General features: G+C 38.4%; 1 protein-coding gene across 3 annotated transcripts in view; it reads left to right on the top strand.

Moving 5' to 3' along the window:
- ARMC3 (armadillo repeat containing 3) overlaps positions 1–17,068 on the top strand; it is a gene marked incomplete at its 5' end in the record, with an annotated part of 97,915 nt that overhangs the window by 30,438 nt on the left and 50,409 nt on the right. For all 3 annotated transcript variants that reach the window (XM_080666745.1, XM_080666744.1, XM_080666743.1), the window contains 4 exons: positions 780–848; positions 1,088–1,263; positions 4,105–4,299; positions 7,746–7,929. In XM_080666745.1, the coding sequence (XP_080522871.1) occupies positions 780–848; positions 1,088–1,263; positions 4,105–4,299; positions 7,746–7,929 (624 nt within the window). The remainder of the gene's footprint in view (positions 1–779; positions 849–1,087; positions 1,264–4,104; positions 4,300–7,745; positions 7,930–17,068) is intronic.

Below are 17,068 nucleotides of genomic sequence, written 5' to 3'. Positions count from 1 at the left end.
AAAAAGGCAAGAATATTCATCAATTAATGTGGAAGAATTCATCCAGCAACCATCTGCTTTGGCTGCTACAAAGTGAACTTTTCCAAAATTTTGGTAATGCTAATTTTTGCTTACAGACAAAGATAACTGACCAAGAAAAAAAAAATTGCAAAACGAAAGTAGCAGCCATGCTGTATTTCTCAGAAAAGGGGGGTTAAGGATGGCAAAAAAGAAGCATGGCCAAACCTGTGTAGCTTTAATTAGGCTCATATAAATAACACAAAGTGAACTTAAAAAAAATCAGTGTACTTATCATTAAGCATTTTTGGCATTTTGATAATGAAATGAAATGTAAACATGATGTATTAATACAAAAAAGGCTGAAGATAATGCTTATGGGTATTCTGTATAAATTTTACTAAAATCAAGATTTAAAAACACTGTTCCAACAAAACAAAAAAAGAATTACTATTATATACTAAACAAGTGTAGGGCACGATAACTCAAATTTTTGGCATATGTTCGAATCACATTTTGCAGTTTTATGGTTATTTTTTTCTAGTGTTTTGGAAGGTAGCATAATAGCTCAGTGATCAAGGAGCATAGGCCAGAGTGTGTCTGGGGTCAGGGAGACCTGGGTGTGAAACCTGGCCCCACCACTTATTTGCAGTGTGGTTTTTGAGCCTCATTTTCCTTATCTGTAAAAAATGATAATAGAAGCTATTTCATAAGTGACTAATCAGCAGACACGGCCATTATTATTATTAATAATAAACATTAATATTTTGCTTCTGTTGTAGATGATGTTAAAAAACTGTTAAGAGAGTTAGATGTCATGAACTCTGTTATTGCTCAGCTTGCTCCAGAAGGTAAATTGGCATCCTATATGTGTTTTAAAAAATGGGACTGGTGTACTTTTCACACTTGATTACACTACTTATTAAAACTGCTTATGAAATATCAATTGTGAATTGTCATTAAAATCTCTCAAACCAAGATGGTCTCCAGCCAAGGTAAGAGTTGTGGAGCTTTGGTTTTCAGAACATGTTTTAAAGTAATGGTTGAATAGGTATTTAGCATACTCATGTCATTTATTTTTCATATGCAGAAGAGGTAGTTATCCACGAGTTTGCTAGTCTTTGCCTAGCAAACATGTCTGCGGAGTATACCAGCAAAGTGCAAATATTTGAACAGGGTGGCTTAGAGCCTCTCATCAGACTGCTGAGCAGCCCAGACCCCGATGTGAAGAAGAATTCCATTGAGTGCATTTACAACCTGGTTCAGGTAAGTTTCATTCCTAAAATGTATTTTGACCAAAAGTTGATTGTAGGATTTGCTTTCCTATTAAAAAGAAAAAGCTTGAAACTCACCAGTTTTAATTAATACTTCTTAGTACTATTTAATAGTGATCATTCAGACATAAAGGAAGTTTAGTGTAGATTCCTTTCAGTTTTTGCATTTTATAAGTATTTGTCTCCCATGAAAGGGCATTTTAGAGATGTATTTTTAATTTTTAAAAGAATAGCATGGTTTACAAATTAAGGTGGGACTATACTAGATAAAATGTATTTCTTCTGAAACAGAAAATCTAATATTCATGTTTAACCAAGTTTGACCTGGACAGTGACCTATTGATCTAACCTTGGTGACCTAAGCACAGTGGGTATAATATATGCCCTCCTCAGTGTCTCAGGATTTTGGGACAGGTGTATTTATTGGTGAAAGCCTAGAGAGTTGAGGACACTGAACAGAACTCATCATTCACAATTGCAAGATGTGACCTCACTCTTCTGCTCTCTTTTGTAATGGAAACTGACTACCTTCTCCTCCCCAACCTGGCTTGTCCTCTGTCCCCCACCTCTGCCCCTACCTCCCAACGCAACATTCGCACTCTTTTTTTTTTTAATATATTTTTTTTATTGATTTCAGAGAGGAAGGGAGAGGGAGAGAGAGATAGAAACATCAATGATGAGAGAGAATCATTGATTGGCTGCCTCCTGCACGCCCCCCACTGGGGATCGAGCCAGCAACCCAGGCATATGCCCTTGACCAGAATCAAACCTGTGACCCTTCAGTCCGCAGGCCCACTCTCTATCCACCGAGCCAAGCCGGCCAGGGCAACATTTGCACTCTTACACCCACAGCAGGTCAGCTCCCTGACACTATGGACAACTATGACATCCTTCTCTGCTTCTTATCTCGCTCAGGTTCCTGAACAATTCTCACACACATTTGATCAGCTTAGATCAACTGAAAATACAAAAATACCACTGTAAGTAGCAACAGCAGAGTGTGAAAGGAAGAGATGCAGAGCAAAGATGAGGGAGGGTTCTGGGTAAACTATCTCTACGATTCATACAAAAAAAGAGAGACCAAGAGGCTTATGCCAAAGGCAGCAAAAGCATTCATTTGTGGCCTTAGCAGTCCTTGCACCTGGCTGGGCAGTGACTGGTTTTACCATTGCTCCTCCCTAAAAGGGCATCCTGAAAAAACAGCTCAGCTTTGTTTCCCTTTTCTGGTTACTTAAGACTTTACCTTAACCAATAGGCCAAATAATCCTCCAAGAGTGCGTGTGTTTTACATCCCAAGTTTCTTTCCATCTCTTTTTGCCCATATTTTTAAGAAATATGTTTTTACTGATATTAGAGAGAGAGGAGGGAGAGGGATAAAAAGAGAGAGACATTGATGAGAGAGAAACTTCAACTGGCTGCCTCCTGCACGCCTACTACTGGGGATGGAGCCCAAAATCCAGCATGTGCCCTGACCAGGAACCAACTGGTGACTCTTGTGCCGGGGACCATGCTCAATCAGCTGAGCCACACTGGCTGGGTTCCCCACATATTTTTTTAATCAAACAGAAATGAAAAGACCTCCACTATTCATAACAGAAGCACTAGTTAATAATCGTGTTATTAATTTCTCAGGACTGTTGTAACAAACTACCACAAACTGGGTGGCTTCAAACAATAGGAATTTATTCTCTAACAGTACTGGAAGCTGGAATTCTGAAATCAAGGTGTCAGGAGGGCCATGCTCCCTCTGTGATACTGGGTAGAACCCATCCTTGACTCTTTCTAGCCTCTGATGATGGCATCAATCCTTGGTGTCTCTTGGTTTGCCGCTGTAGCACTGCCATCTCTTCCTCTGTCATTTCCTCTCTTTCGTTACAAACACCAGTTTTTATAAGGACACCATTAAGTACCCACCCTAAGCCACTATGGCCTTAACTTAGTTATATCTGCAATGACCCTGTTAAAATAAGGTCACATTTTTTAGGAACTGAGGGTCAGTACTTCAACCTATATTTGGGGGGGATATAATTCAACCAAAAAAACACAGAAACCTCCAATTTTTATGTCTGAAGGAAGCTGAATATTAACAGTTGAAGGATGGATAGGGGAAAGCTAAGCTATAAGTGAGGCCTTTTCCACTTTTAATACTTTTTTTATATTTGTCACATTTTGATCTAAAATGTCAGAGCTTGGGAGCTTTTCATGGCATTGTGTCTTGTTTTCTTCATTGTTCACTCTAACCAACCCCTTCTTACCCAACTCACACACAAGAAATTATAGACAATGCAGAGCAATTTGCCTAGACTCTAATAAAGCCTTGATATTATAAGTTTCTTAAATAAAGGTCATGTGTCTGAACTAAATCTGATGTGAATTTGCATGCACAGGGCCTACAAATAGCACTGCATTTCATAAATGACCCATTTGAATAAAGATAATAAAGAACTGATGCCATAATTTCATTTTATCAAATACTATTTGACACAGGACAGAGAATGTGAAAAGAATTTCATTATGCATAGCTTTCATTGTAATACTATTCATGATAATAAGAACTTGCTATAAAATAAAGAAACAATAGATACCGCATAAGTCATAGATATGTCTATTTCCTGTTATTGACAATGTCTGCATAGTTACAATGAATATTTTGGTGTTGTTGAATGAGGGTTTGCTTATTTTGGTTTATGAATTATTTTGAAAAGGAATCTGCAATGAAAGATTTCAAAACTATAACTTAGAGTATTCTTTGTTAGAAAATGGAAATTCTCCATTATTGAGACTATATTTTGCTTTAAAATTTACTTATTTGATCATTTGTATTTCATGGCAGGATTTTAGGTGTCGAGCTACACTTCCAGAACTAAATGCAATTCCTCCTATATTAGAGCTTTTTAAGTCGGAATATCCAATTATTCAGTTGTTGGCTCTCAAAACCTTAGGTGTTATTACAAATGATAAAGAGTCACGAGTAATGTTAAGAGACAATCAAGGGATGGATCACCTTATTAAGATCCTGGAAGCTAAGGTATTTAAAACATTCAACTGTCTATGAGGAAATGTATCTCTCCTAAATGTTCTTATAAAATATAAATTGTAGAATATTTTTAATTTTTTAGAAGAATTTTTAAAATAAAATTTTATTATATTTAAGCATGGTACTAAATATAGTGGACTAATTTGCTTATTGCTACATAGTTTTATCAGCTTGATTAAATCAGACTAATGATAAAGGCCACTGTAAAATAATTTTTTAAATTTCCTAGGAGGTTTCTCAAAAATTAAAAACAGAACTACCATATGACTCAGCAATTCCACTTCGGGGTATTTATCTAAAGAAAATCAAAACACTAACTCAAAAAGATATATGCACCCCTGTGTTCATTGCAGCATTATTTACTAAAGCTAAGATATGGAAACAACCTAAGTGTCCATTGGTGGATGAATGAATAAGGAAATGTAATATATATACTAGTGGCCTGGGGCACAAATTCATGCACTGCTGGGTTTTCTCGGCCTGGCCGGCAATCGGGGCTGATCGGGGCCATCTTGCACAGTCCAGATTGGGGCTGATGGGGCAGGTTGCCCAGCGGGAGGGACCATGGGAGGTTGGCTGTGGGAGCAAACTGACCATCAGGGGGCAGCTCCTGCATTGAGTGTCTGCCCCTGGTGGTCAGTGCGCCTTATAGCTACTGGCCAGTCATCCAACGTCCAGTCATCCTGTCATCCAGTTGTAACGGTCGCTTAGGCATATCCTATCTAATAAAAGAGTAATATGCAAATTGACCATCACTCCAACACACAAGATGGCTGCCCCCATGTGGTCAAAGATGGCTGCCCCCATGTGGTCAAAGATGGCTGCCCCCATGTGGACACAAGATGGCCACCACAAGATGCACCAGGCCTCTAGTATATATATATATGTATATATGTGTGTGTGTGTGTGTGTGTGTGTGTGTGTGTGTGTGTGTGTGTGTGTGTATGCACTATGGAATATTATTCAACCATAAAAAGAATGAAATCTTGCCATTTGCAACAACATGAGTGGACCTAGAGGATATAACGCTGAATAAAATAAGTCAGACAAAGACAAATCCCATATGATCTCACTTATATGAGGACTCTATAAAAAAAAAACAAAAAAAAAAACAAGAAAACCAAGCTCATACAGAAAACAGAATGGCAGTTTCTATAGGTGAGGGTTGGGCAAAATGGACTAAGAGGTTTAAAAGATACAAACTTCCAGTTATAAAATAAATAAGTCATGGGAGTGTAATGTACAACATTGTGATTATAGTTAATAATACTGTGTTGCACATTTGAAAGAGGCTAAAAGAATAGATCTTAAAAATTATCATCACAAGAAAAAAAAATTGTAACTATGTAAGGTGACAAATGTTAACTAAACTTAAGGTGATATTTGTAATATATTGAATCATCCTGTTGTATACCTTAAATTAATATAATGCTATATGTCAATTATACCTTAATTAAAATCTTCTGGTTAAGAAGATTTAAGGTTTTAAAGTACTGTTTATGATCTTCATGATTTCCTGAAATGGCTAGAATTCATTTTTTAACCTTTGCCATAATTTTCTCTAGGGTAAAGCAAGATAAGTAATTTACCCCACATTATGGAGGGTAATATGCTTTACTCAGTCTACTGATTTGAATATTAATTTTATCTAAATAATTAAATTTTTTAGATTGAAAATAATGTTTGACCAAATATATAGATACTGAGGCCTAGCCAAGTTAAAACATAAAAATTAACCATCACAAATTCACTCTTGCCAATTTAGCACCCATACACATCTTAAATCATACTTAATTTCCAAATAAAGACAATAACATTGTCCTACTTCTGCCTAACATGATACCAATTTCCTGTGTACCACTGAAAATGCATTGACACTTTTCCCAGAATAGGATGCATAGTCCTTGGATGCATAGTCCTCTTCTCCTTGATATCCCATAACTTAAATACTATGAAGTAAAATTAACAATACTTAAATACTAGTTCTAACGTCAGATATCTTATGAAAGGGAATAAAATAGGGAAGAAATTAAAGATGTTGCATATACACACATAGTCGTAACAAAATAAGGAAGAAATATAACAATTATAGCCTCTTTTCTATAACTGTCATGTGGTCATAGTTGGTATATAACTATCTTCTTCCAATACCCATTCCATATTCCCTTTGCCTTCAGCAAGGACCTTGGCTCATCTTAGTTCTTTTCCTGGTGGAGTGACCTGAGTGTCCTTCCTGAAGTGTCTGGGCCAGTTAGTAGTCTGCCTGGATTGGGTTATTGTAGCTTTCCATCTACTTTAATCACCAGGCATAATAATAATAGGAGACACCCCAAGGGATTGCCTGTATTCCAGATACACTCTTTCTTACCTCTATTGTGGAGTAGCAGTCCAATTTCCTCTTGGTGGTAAGGACCAGTCACCCCAGCCAGCACAGTAACTCCTTTCTTTGCCTGATGATTTAGAGGCATAAGGAGCCCAAACTGGCCAGGCAGCAATCTTTTCTTTCCGTGTCTTCTGATAGAAGCGTTTCTCTCTTTGGAGCTAAGAGCTCTCAATAAGCAGAGCATAAGGTCACATAGACAGCCAAAATTTTGCCTGTGGGTCACTAGAGGTAATAAAGAGTGGTATCCCTCCCATTTCCTGAATCCTGGGCCCATGAACCCTGACTATGGGAGAAACAGCACCATATTCTAGTACTAGATACCGATTCAGAACTTATACAGCCCCCAAGGTATTGCCACCTGGCTGCCCTGTAACTGAATCTCAAATAGGCCATTCTATCAAGCCAGCTGCTCTAGGATGATGAGGACCAGGCTGAGGCCCTTGAATTTCAGGAGTATGGGCCCATTGCCACACTTCTTTTGCTGTGAAGTAAGCTCCTTGACCAGAAGCAATGCTGTGTGGAATACCATGACGGTGGCGCATCTTTCTGTGTTTCTCTCACTTTAAGGATTTCCATCTTAAATTTCTAGCTCAGGTAAGGCTGCAGTTTTCCACTGCTATGGGGATTTGGGAGATTCCTCAGGCAAGAAAGCCACACACTCACACACTTCTCTCTACCAGTTGGAAATTTTAAGGAATATACTTTCCTTCAGCTTCTGTCTGCTTTTCAAAAAAAAATTTTTTTTCTGCAGATTTGAACATTGCTTTTGGTGAAACATTGTATGAGCACCTTCACTTGAATACCATTGCCAGAAGTTTCCAGTAATTATTTTTATCTATAAAACCCTTTGGAGTAGGGGAGATGAGAAAAAATGGGGCAACGGTTAGGGAGAGTGATATTATGTTAATAAGCAGAACTGTTTCCTTGGGCCTCTGTCCCAACAAAATTAATTACATTATGTTCTGACTGACTGTAGTTCCTCCTGTGTAAAATTTGGAAAGTATAAATTTATTTTAGTATAACTTTTTAAAATTGTGTTTGCTTTTATCATTAGGAATTGAATGACCTCCATATAGAAGCGCTTTCAGTGATAGCCAATTGCCTTGAAGATATGGATACCATGGTGCAGATTCAACAGACAGGGGGTCTTAAGAAGCTCTTAGTATTTGCAGAAAACTCTACAATTCCTGATATTCAGAAGAATGCAGCAAAAGCAATTACTAAAGCAGCTTATGATCGTATGTCTCAATTTATGTAGTCTAAGCACACATATTCCGTCTGTATTCTTGATTTTGATTAGTACTAGCAAACACTAGAATATTTGTCTGGTTTTAAATGACCATTTGGGAATAGTGCTATACTTACTATTTAAGAGCAAAATTCATCTCAATGCCAGTGAGTTAAAATAGATATTGCTTTGTCAAGGATATAATAAACTGAATATGATTTAATTATAACCCTATCTATTTTAAATGAATAAGTCCTAAATTAAGTTTTAAGTCTTTATTTCTCTTGATTTTGGAGTTATGCAGAATATGCACATTGCTTGTGATCCTGAAAACATTATTTCAATAAATCCACATTTAGAATGATATCTATGTAGTAATTTCAGATTTCAGCTGAGTCAGTGCCATGTTATAGAGCTGTGAAAAATAATATGCTCATACTCTATACATAATACAATTTCATTTCAGTGGCAAGATATGTTGACATAAATCTGTAAAATATGAGAGATTAATTATATCACAAGCACCAAAGATGAAATTATAGTTTTAATTTATGTATATTTGGAGTATATGATTTAGTAAAAGATGTGACTTTATTTTTCCCCTTCCACATCACTCCTCATATAAATGATAACAACTTTGACTAGTTTAAGTGATTTATATTCTAAACAAATATATTCATATCTGTATATATGTCTCTGTGTATATTATGGGAAACATTTCCTTTTCAACCCATACTGGATTTCTTCAGGGCAAAGTTTTAATACAAAGCCAAATTTCACTGTTTGGTACATAGTTGATATAGAGTGGCCTTTTGAGTTACATTACATGTGCCATATCTAAAGATAGGCTATAAAAAACAAGGATTTTAATATTGGCAAAAGTTGGTTGATTCAGCATTCAGTCTGATGGAACTGGACCTTATCATATCTGGTCAGTTCTGTTTGCTATCTATCGCAGACCTTAGCTGTTTGAGACCCAAAGAGAGGGTAGTAGGAAGACAGGAACAATGTCACACTTAAAATTTGTGTATATCTCAACTTCTCTTTGGATTAGTATGTCTGGGCTGTTCGAAGATTGTGTCAGCCCCTTTTGGGGTAGTGAGTTTCACGAGTTTATCACCTTCATATGACACAGTAAGGGGAAGAACACTGCATGGAGAGTTCCTGGTGTTTTAGTTCTACTACTAGTTCCACTGCTGGCACAGCACTGACCTCGATGTGTGGTTATGAGTGAACGACAGCTTCTCAGGACCTATTCATTAATTCATTTATTAATGATTTACTGAGCCCAGCCCCTTGGTGTCAATAAAGGCAGAACAGGCAAGTAAATAGGCAATCACAATGTAAATGGGTTTGATGATGGAAGAATGAGGTCACCTCAGGAGGGCCATCTAAGGCAGACTTGGATCAGATAAGTCTTCCTGAAATAGAAAGGACCTATTCAGGCTAGAACCTAGAGTAAATAATAGAAATTGGCTTGGCAAAGGAGTTCCTGGTGGAAGAGGGGAGGATCAGCAGCACTGGAAGGTGATGGAACAGTGTGTGTAAAGGCCAGAGGGCGACAGAGCCTGGTAAGTTCCAGAACTGAAAGTTTTCAGAATGGTTAGTGAGTAGAAGGCAGCAGAAAACTGAGAGTTAAGGTTGTCGAGTAATGAGGAACCAAATGTTAATGGATGTTCTAAGTCAAGTTAAGGACTTTGAACTTTATATTGATAGCAACAAAGAGCCTTGAATTGACATAGAAAGAGAAGGGAACATTGCAGATTTTCACTTTTTAAAGAAAGGGCACTCTTGTTGCAAAGTGAAGAGATTGGAAGTGTGCAGGACCAGCCAAAAAGATCAGGAAGGGGGCTGCTGGGGGAATTTTGGAGAGAGGTGAAGGTGTCCTTAAACAGAGACATGGTGCTTGGAATGGACTCAGAGGCAAGGAGAATTACCAGGACAGTTTGTTGAATGACCACAGGCATTGGCGGAAGAAGTAGGTGATGTCTAGGATAAGGCCAGCTTTCTGTCCTCCACAGCTGGAAGCAGAATGGAGCAACTCATAGAAATAGGAACTCAAGAAGAGAAGCAGGTTTTGATAGAAGAAAGGGAAAGTTCTATTCTTTTTTTTAATTGTTATAAAATACACATAATATAACTTCTTCCATCTTAATTATTTAAGTAACCAATAAATAAATTCACTTAACCATTAAGTAAATTCATGCTGTTGTGCTGTCATCACCACCATTCATCCATAGAACTCTCTTCATCTTGCAAAACTGACACTCTCTACCCATTAAACACTTCCCCCTCCCTGCAGTCCCTGGCAACTACCATTCTTTCTGTCTCTATGATTTTGACTATTCTAAATACTTATGTAAGTGGAATTATAGAATAATTGTCCTTTTGTGATTGGCTTATTTTACTTAGCATGATGTCCTCAAGGTCTATTATAGAATGTGTCAGAATTTCCTTCCTTTTTAAGGCTGAATAATATTCCATTGTATGTATAGACCACATGTCATCCATTGATGGACATCTGGGTTGTTTCCACCTTCTGGCTATTGTGAATAATGCTGTTATTAACATGGATGTACAAATATCTTCAAGTCCCTGCTTTTAATTCTTTGGGGTATATACCAAGAAGTGGAATTATTAGATCATATGGTAATTCTATGCTTAATATTTTGAGGATTTGCCATACTGTTTTCCCTAGTAGCTAAACTATTTTATATTTCCATCAGCAGTGCACATGGGTTTGAATTTGTCCACTTATCACCAACACTTATTTTTCATTTTTTAAATTGAATTTATTGGAGTGACATCTATACTAATAAAAGCGTAATATGCTAATTAGACAAGACAGCTGAACGACCTTCTGGACATCTGAACATCCTTCTGGACAAAGCCGCAGTGGCAGGGGCCAAGGCAGAGGCGGTTAGGGGTGATCAGGCAGGCAGGCAGATGAGCAGTTAGGGGTGATCATGCAGGCATGCAGAGTGGTTGGGGGCAATCAGGCAGGCAGGCAGAGTGGTTAAGGGTGAACAGGCAGTCAGGCGAGTGGTTAGGGGCGATCAGGCAAGCGGGCAGAGTGGTTAGGGGCGATCAGGCAGGCAGGCGAGTGGTTAGGGGGGATCAGGCAGGCAGGCAGATGAGCAGTTAGGGGTGATCAGGCAGGCAGGCGAGTGGTTAGGGGTGATCAGGCAGGCAGGCAGAGTGGTTAGGGTCAATCAGGCAGGCAGACAGAGTGGTTGGGGCAATCAGGCAGGCAGGCGTGTGGTTAGGTATGATCAGGCAGGCTGGCAGAGAGGTTAGGGGCAATCAGGCAGGCAGACAGGCAAGCAGTTAAGAGCCAGTGGTCCTGGATTGCGAGAAGAATGTCAGACTGCCAGTTTAGGCCCCATGTGGGATCAGGCCTAAACTGGCAGTTGGACATCCCCCGAGGGGTTCTGGATTGCAAGAGGGTGCAGGCTGGGCTGAGGGGAACCCCCCGCCCCCTGCTCATGCACCAATTTCATGCACCATGCCTCTAGCTGGTTAATAAAATTACTAGAATACATCATCTGTTTAATATATTGTGTGTTCACCATACCAAGTCAACTCTCCTTCCATTTATACCCCTCTATACCCTCTTCAACCTCACCCCACCCCTTTTTTTTAATAGAAGCCATTCTAATGGGTGTGAAATGGTATTTCAGTGTTTTGATTTGCATTTCCCTAATGACTAGCATTTTGCTCATCTTCTCCCTGTGGTTATTGACCATTTATATATCTTTTTGGAGAAATGTTTATTCAAATTCTCCACCCATTTTTTAACCAGGTGGTTTATTTTTGTTCTTGTTGAGTTGTAGAAATTCTTTATATATTCTGGATATTAACTTGTTATAAGATACATGATTTGCAAATATTTTCTTTCATTCTGTGGGTTATCTTTTCACTCTGTTGATTGTGTCCTTTGATGCAGGAAAGTTTTTTTTATTTTGATATGGTCCAATTTATTTATTTTCTTTTTCACCTGTGCTTTGGGTGTCAAATCCAAGAAATCATTAATGACATTATATCCAATGTCATGAAGTTTTCCCCTTATGTTTTCTTTCAGTAGTTTTAGCTGTTATATTTAGGTCTTTGATCTACTTTGAGTTGTTTTTATATATGGTGTGAGGTAAGTATCCACCTTCATTCTTCTTAAAAATATTTAAAAATTAATATTTTTTTATTGATTTCAGAGAGGAGGGGAAAGGAAGAGAGAGAGAAACATCAAGGAGGAGAGAGAACCATTGATCAGCTGCCTCCTGCATGTCCCCTACTGGGGACTGAGACCCCAATCCAGGCATGTACCCTGACCAGAATTGAACTGTGATCTCCTGGTTCAAAGGTCGACACTCAACCACTGAGCCCCACCAGATGGGCCAACTTTATTCTTTTGTACATGAATACCCAATGTACCAAGCACCATTTGTTGAAATCCATTCTTTATTTGTAGTACAAAAAAAATTTGACCAGATAGTCCTTAACTCTCCTCTGGCACTTAATATTTTGTGAATCTACTACATTACAGTTCCAAATTGTGTCTCCTGACTATTTTAGAATCTAATACCTAAATCTGTATTTAGTTCATCTATTCCATTTATAATTTTTTTGCAGTCTGAAGAATCCTTGTCTTGTTTAGTCTCTCCCAATAATCATGTTCTCAGGTTATTCTGTAATCATTTTCTTGCCTTTTCTGGACTTCCTTGTGTTCATGATACCCTTTTTGAGGTACAGTGACAAGTATTATGGCCAATATTTAAAAAACATGTACCATAATTTATTTTACATAAAGATGAGCTATTTTATTATTTATTTTCAATTTTAGTCTTATGGAGCAGGTATTTTAGTCAGGCTTTTGACCATATCCACATATTGAGCCAATCCTTTGAAGAAGAAACCTACACTAAATCCCAAATTCCATTTTTTCATTCAGGATGCAGACCTCAAAGTTGTTCATCTTAAATTATATATTTTTTTATTTTGAAAAAATTCAAGTTTTGCTTTGCATTTTCATTGAGGCCTAGTATATTACCAAATGTGTCCAAGTATCCTACTAGTATACAATCATGAAAAAGTATACTCTTTGCCTACTACTTAACAGATATGTATTGTATGCATGCTATATGCAAAGCACTATTCTAAAAGATAAGGATAACAATCAATGAAATAAGTGATTAAATATTTGTTGAATAGACTAACAGGTGTATTTCTTGTAGAATGTAGAGCTTGCTATTTAGCTTTTAGCTCTACTTTATAAATTATATTGTACAGCCCTTTTTGTCTTTATATTTTACTAGAGGCCTGGTGCACAAAATTTGTGCACGGGGGGTGTGTCCCTCAGCCCAGCCTGCACCCTCTCCAATCTGAGACCCCTTGAGGGATGTCCAACTGCCCATTTAGGCCCAATCCTACTGGGATCGGGCCTAAACGGGCAGTCGGACATCCCTCTCACAATCCAGGACTGCTGGCTCCCAACTGTTCGCCTGCCTGCCAGCCTGATCACCCCTAATCACTCCCCTGCCAGCCTGATTGATGTCTAACTGCTCCCCTGCCAGCCTGATTGCCCCTAACTGCCCTTACCTGCAGGCCTGGTCACCCCTAACTGCCCTCCCTTTCAGGCCTGGTCACCCCCAACTGCTCTCCCCTGCAGGCCTGATTCCCTCCAACTGCCCTTCCCTGCAGGCCTGGTCGCCCCCAACTTCCCTCCTCTGCCAGCCTGGTCACCCCTAACTGCCCTCCCCTGCAGGCTTGATCGCCCCCAACTGCCCTCCCTTGCAGGCCTGGTCCCTCCCAACTGCCCTCCCCTGCTGGCCATCTTGTGGTGGCCATCTTGTGTCCACATGGGGGCAGACATCTTGTGTGTTGGAGTGATGGTCAATTTGCATATTACTCTTTTATTAGATAGGATTTTCTTTGATCTATCACTGATGAAAAGTGGTATGTTAGAAGCTTCCCATTATGTTGTTTCTGTTGCTTTTTTTCCTTATAACTTTAACTTTGCTTAATTTAATATTATTTTATATCCACTACTCATTTTTTTTTAAACCTCACTTATTGCTTTTAGCTTTAAAATTCTAATGTATATTAAGATTGCCATGGCCCTAGCCGGTTTGGCGCAGTGGCTAGAGCGTCAACCTGTGGACTGAGGGGTCCTGGGTTCGATTCTGGTCAAAGGCACATGCCCAGGTTGTGGGATCGATCCCCAGTAGGGGGTGTGCAGGAGGCAGCCAATCAATGATTCTCTCTCATCATTAATGTTTCTATCTCTCCCTCATCCTCCCTCTCTGAAAGCAATAAAAATAAAAAAGAATCACTTAAAAAAAAGATTGTCATTTTATTATCAAAAATGGTCTTGGCCTAACACAGCTTTGCAAACTCCAGATGGTTTAAATAAAGAGAAAATGAAGAGACTATTTTACAAGTAGTTAAGGGAACAAACAAGAGATGGTGAGGTCCCCAGAAATTAGCAACATTGAGAAACCCTCACTACCACTAGATTCAAAGGCAAGGTATAAAACATTGTTAGACTTATTTTTACAACTATTGTAGTTGGCCTTATTTCTGACATCACGTTTTATTATTTTTGCTTTTTATTTTTCTATGCTCTCTCCTTGATTTCCTTTTAATTCTTTTTGTTACATAGATTTTTAAAATCATGACTATTTTAAAGATAAATTTACTATCTTAAGATATTTAGCATTTTTGCTTTGAAAACTTTTTTTCTTCTTGATATTTGTACATTTCATAGGGGATTATAGCTTCTCCTCTCTAAAATCTATATAGCCTGGCCGGCATGGCTCAGTGATTGAGCAATGACTATGAACCAAGAGGTCATGGCTCAATTCCTGGTCGGGGTACATGCTCGGGTTGCAGGCTCGATCCTCAGTGTGGGGCGTGCAGGAAGCAACCAATCAAAGATTCTCTCTCATCATTGATGCTTCTATCCCTTTCTCCTCCCTTCCTCTCTGAAATCAAGAAAAATATATTTAAAAAATAAAATAAAATCTGTATAAACCTTTCTTCTTTTAAGAATCACTTTGTCATTACATTCAATTTTATCCACATTTACAATTTAGAGTTTTGTACATGTTAGATCTCTTTCAGTGTACATTGTGAATTTCCAAGATTTTATTTATTGTTAATCCTCACCTGAGGGTATTTTTCTCATTGATTTTTTATTTTTTTTTTTTACAAAGAGTGGGAGGGAGGGAGAAAGGAAGAGAGGGAGAGAGAAGAAGATAGAGAGAAACATCTATGTAAGAGAGACATTGATTGGTTGCCTTCTGCACTCACCCTGACAGGGGCCAGGGGTTGAACCTGCAATCTAGGTACATACCCTTGACCGGGAATTGAACCCATAACCCTTCAGTGAGAGGTCCAACACTCTAACTACCAAACAACACCAGCCAGGGCAAGATTTTATTTTTCATTTGTTTCTCAATTGACCAGAGTATATTTTTTTCAGTTCAGTATTTTTTTTTTTTTCAGGAATAGTCAAGAGTGGCATATTTTTTTAGTCCTTACCTGCAAATGTCTGTTGCCTTTATATATATATACTGGGTGGGGCAAAATTAGTTTTACAGCTGCTTGTATGGAAAAGAATACAATAATTAATAAATAATAATACAAGAATAAACCCTGTTACTTGTACTCACAACTGTAAACCTACTTTTGCCCGACCCTGTTTATGACAGTAGCTGAGTTTGGAATTCTTCTGCCATAACATTTCTCCTCAAAGTTCTATGCACCTTGCTTTTGTAGATTCTGAGTCTAAGGCCAGCCTGTTTGCTATATAGGATGCTTTCTTTTTGTATTTGGGTAGAATCCTTTATCCTATGAGTCAAAATTTTTTTGCCAAAATGTGTCTGAGACTGTCTCTCTGCCTATTACATAGTAAAGCCTTTTGATCTCCAGAATCATGTTTTGTTTGTTTTTCTATTATGCTTTTGATTATTGTTTTTGTTTTATTTAATATTTTCCCAGGAATATTTATTAACTTTAGAACACCTCTGTCCTCTCTCTTCCATACCTATTCCACGCTCCAAAATGAGGAGTGCTCTGCCTAGACCTGATTTTAATAAACAGACAAGGGGTGTCCTTTGTCTTTTCCCCCATCAGTTTAGATGATCATGGAATACTTTTGCTCAGATTTGGATGATGATGAAGCTCCTCTCTAATATGGCATTGCAACACTAATGTGCTCTTTTCCTCCTGGTCCCATTAATTATATAGGAGGAAGCTGATATAAATTTGGAACATTCTGTGGGGCCCATAATTGTTCATTGAGCAGGGGTATTTATGGAAATTTGTTTCTTCCTCTCTTGCCCCTGCTTTAGGGCCCTCTTTTCTTCTCAATCAACCTTTCAACCAAAAGACTAGTCAATTTAGCCCTAGCCGGTTTGGCTCAGTGGATAGAGAGCATTGGCCTGCAGACCAAAGGGTCCTGGGTTTGATTCCAGTTAAGGGCACGTACCTTGGTTACAGGCTCCTCCCTGGCCCAGGCCCTGGTCAGGGCTTGTGCAGAAGGCAACCAATCGATGTGTTTCTCTCATATCGATATTTCTTTCTGTCTTTCCCTCTCTCTTTCACTTTCTCTAAAAATCAATGGAAAAATATCCTCGGGTGAGGATTAAAAATAAAAAAAAAAAAAGACTAGCCAATTTAAATAATTTCATCTCTTCATCTTATCTCCATACCTTAACCTCCTGCTTCCACCATCCTGCAAAAACAGTCCTTGTAGAATTTCCCTTTAACCTCCCAATTCCTAAATCCTACAGATACATTTTCAGTTTTTTTCTTTATTGATCTCTTGGTGGCATCCTGCACTGTTGATTGCCCCCTCCACCGGAAACCTCTTACATCCCTTGACTTCCATAGCACTCCTCTTCCCTGATGATGATTCTAATCATCAGACCAACCCTTTGCCTTTATCAGCTTTCTCTCATCTGCCTGTCATTTCAATATTAAACTTGCCTTCCCAACTTCTATCTTGTCTTTCAAATCTCCCCAAGTAATCACACTGGTCACTCATGTTTCAGCTGACTCCTTATTTGCTTATTAATCCCAAATCTGTATCTAATTATGACCTGTCTTCTGAATTCCAGCCTATATTTCTGATGACTTCCAAGCACATTCAA

Source organism: Plecotus auritus (assembly GCF_963455305.1).
Source record: "Plecotus auritus genome assembly, chromosome: 1".
Taxonomy (NCBI): Eukaryota; Metazoa; Chordata; class Mammalia; order Chiroptera; family Vespertilionidae; genus Plecotus; species Plecotus auritus.
Note: the sequence above shows the minus strand (reverse complement) of the source record. Positions and strands in the feature narration are given on the sequence as shown.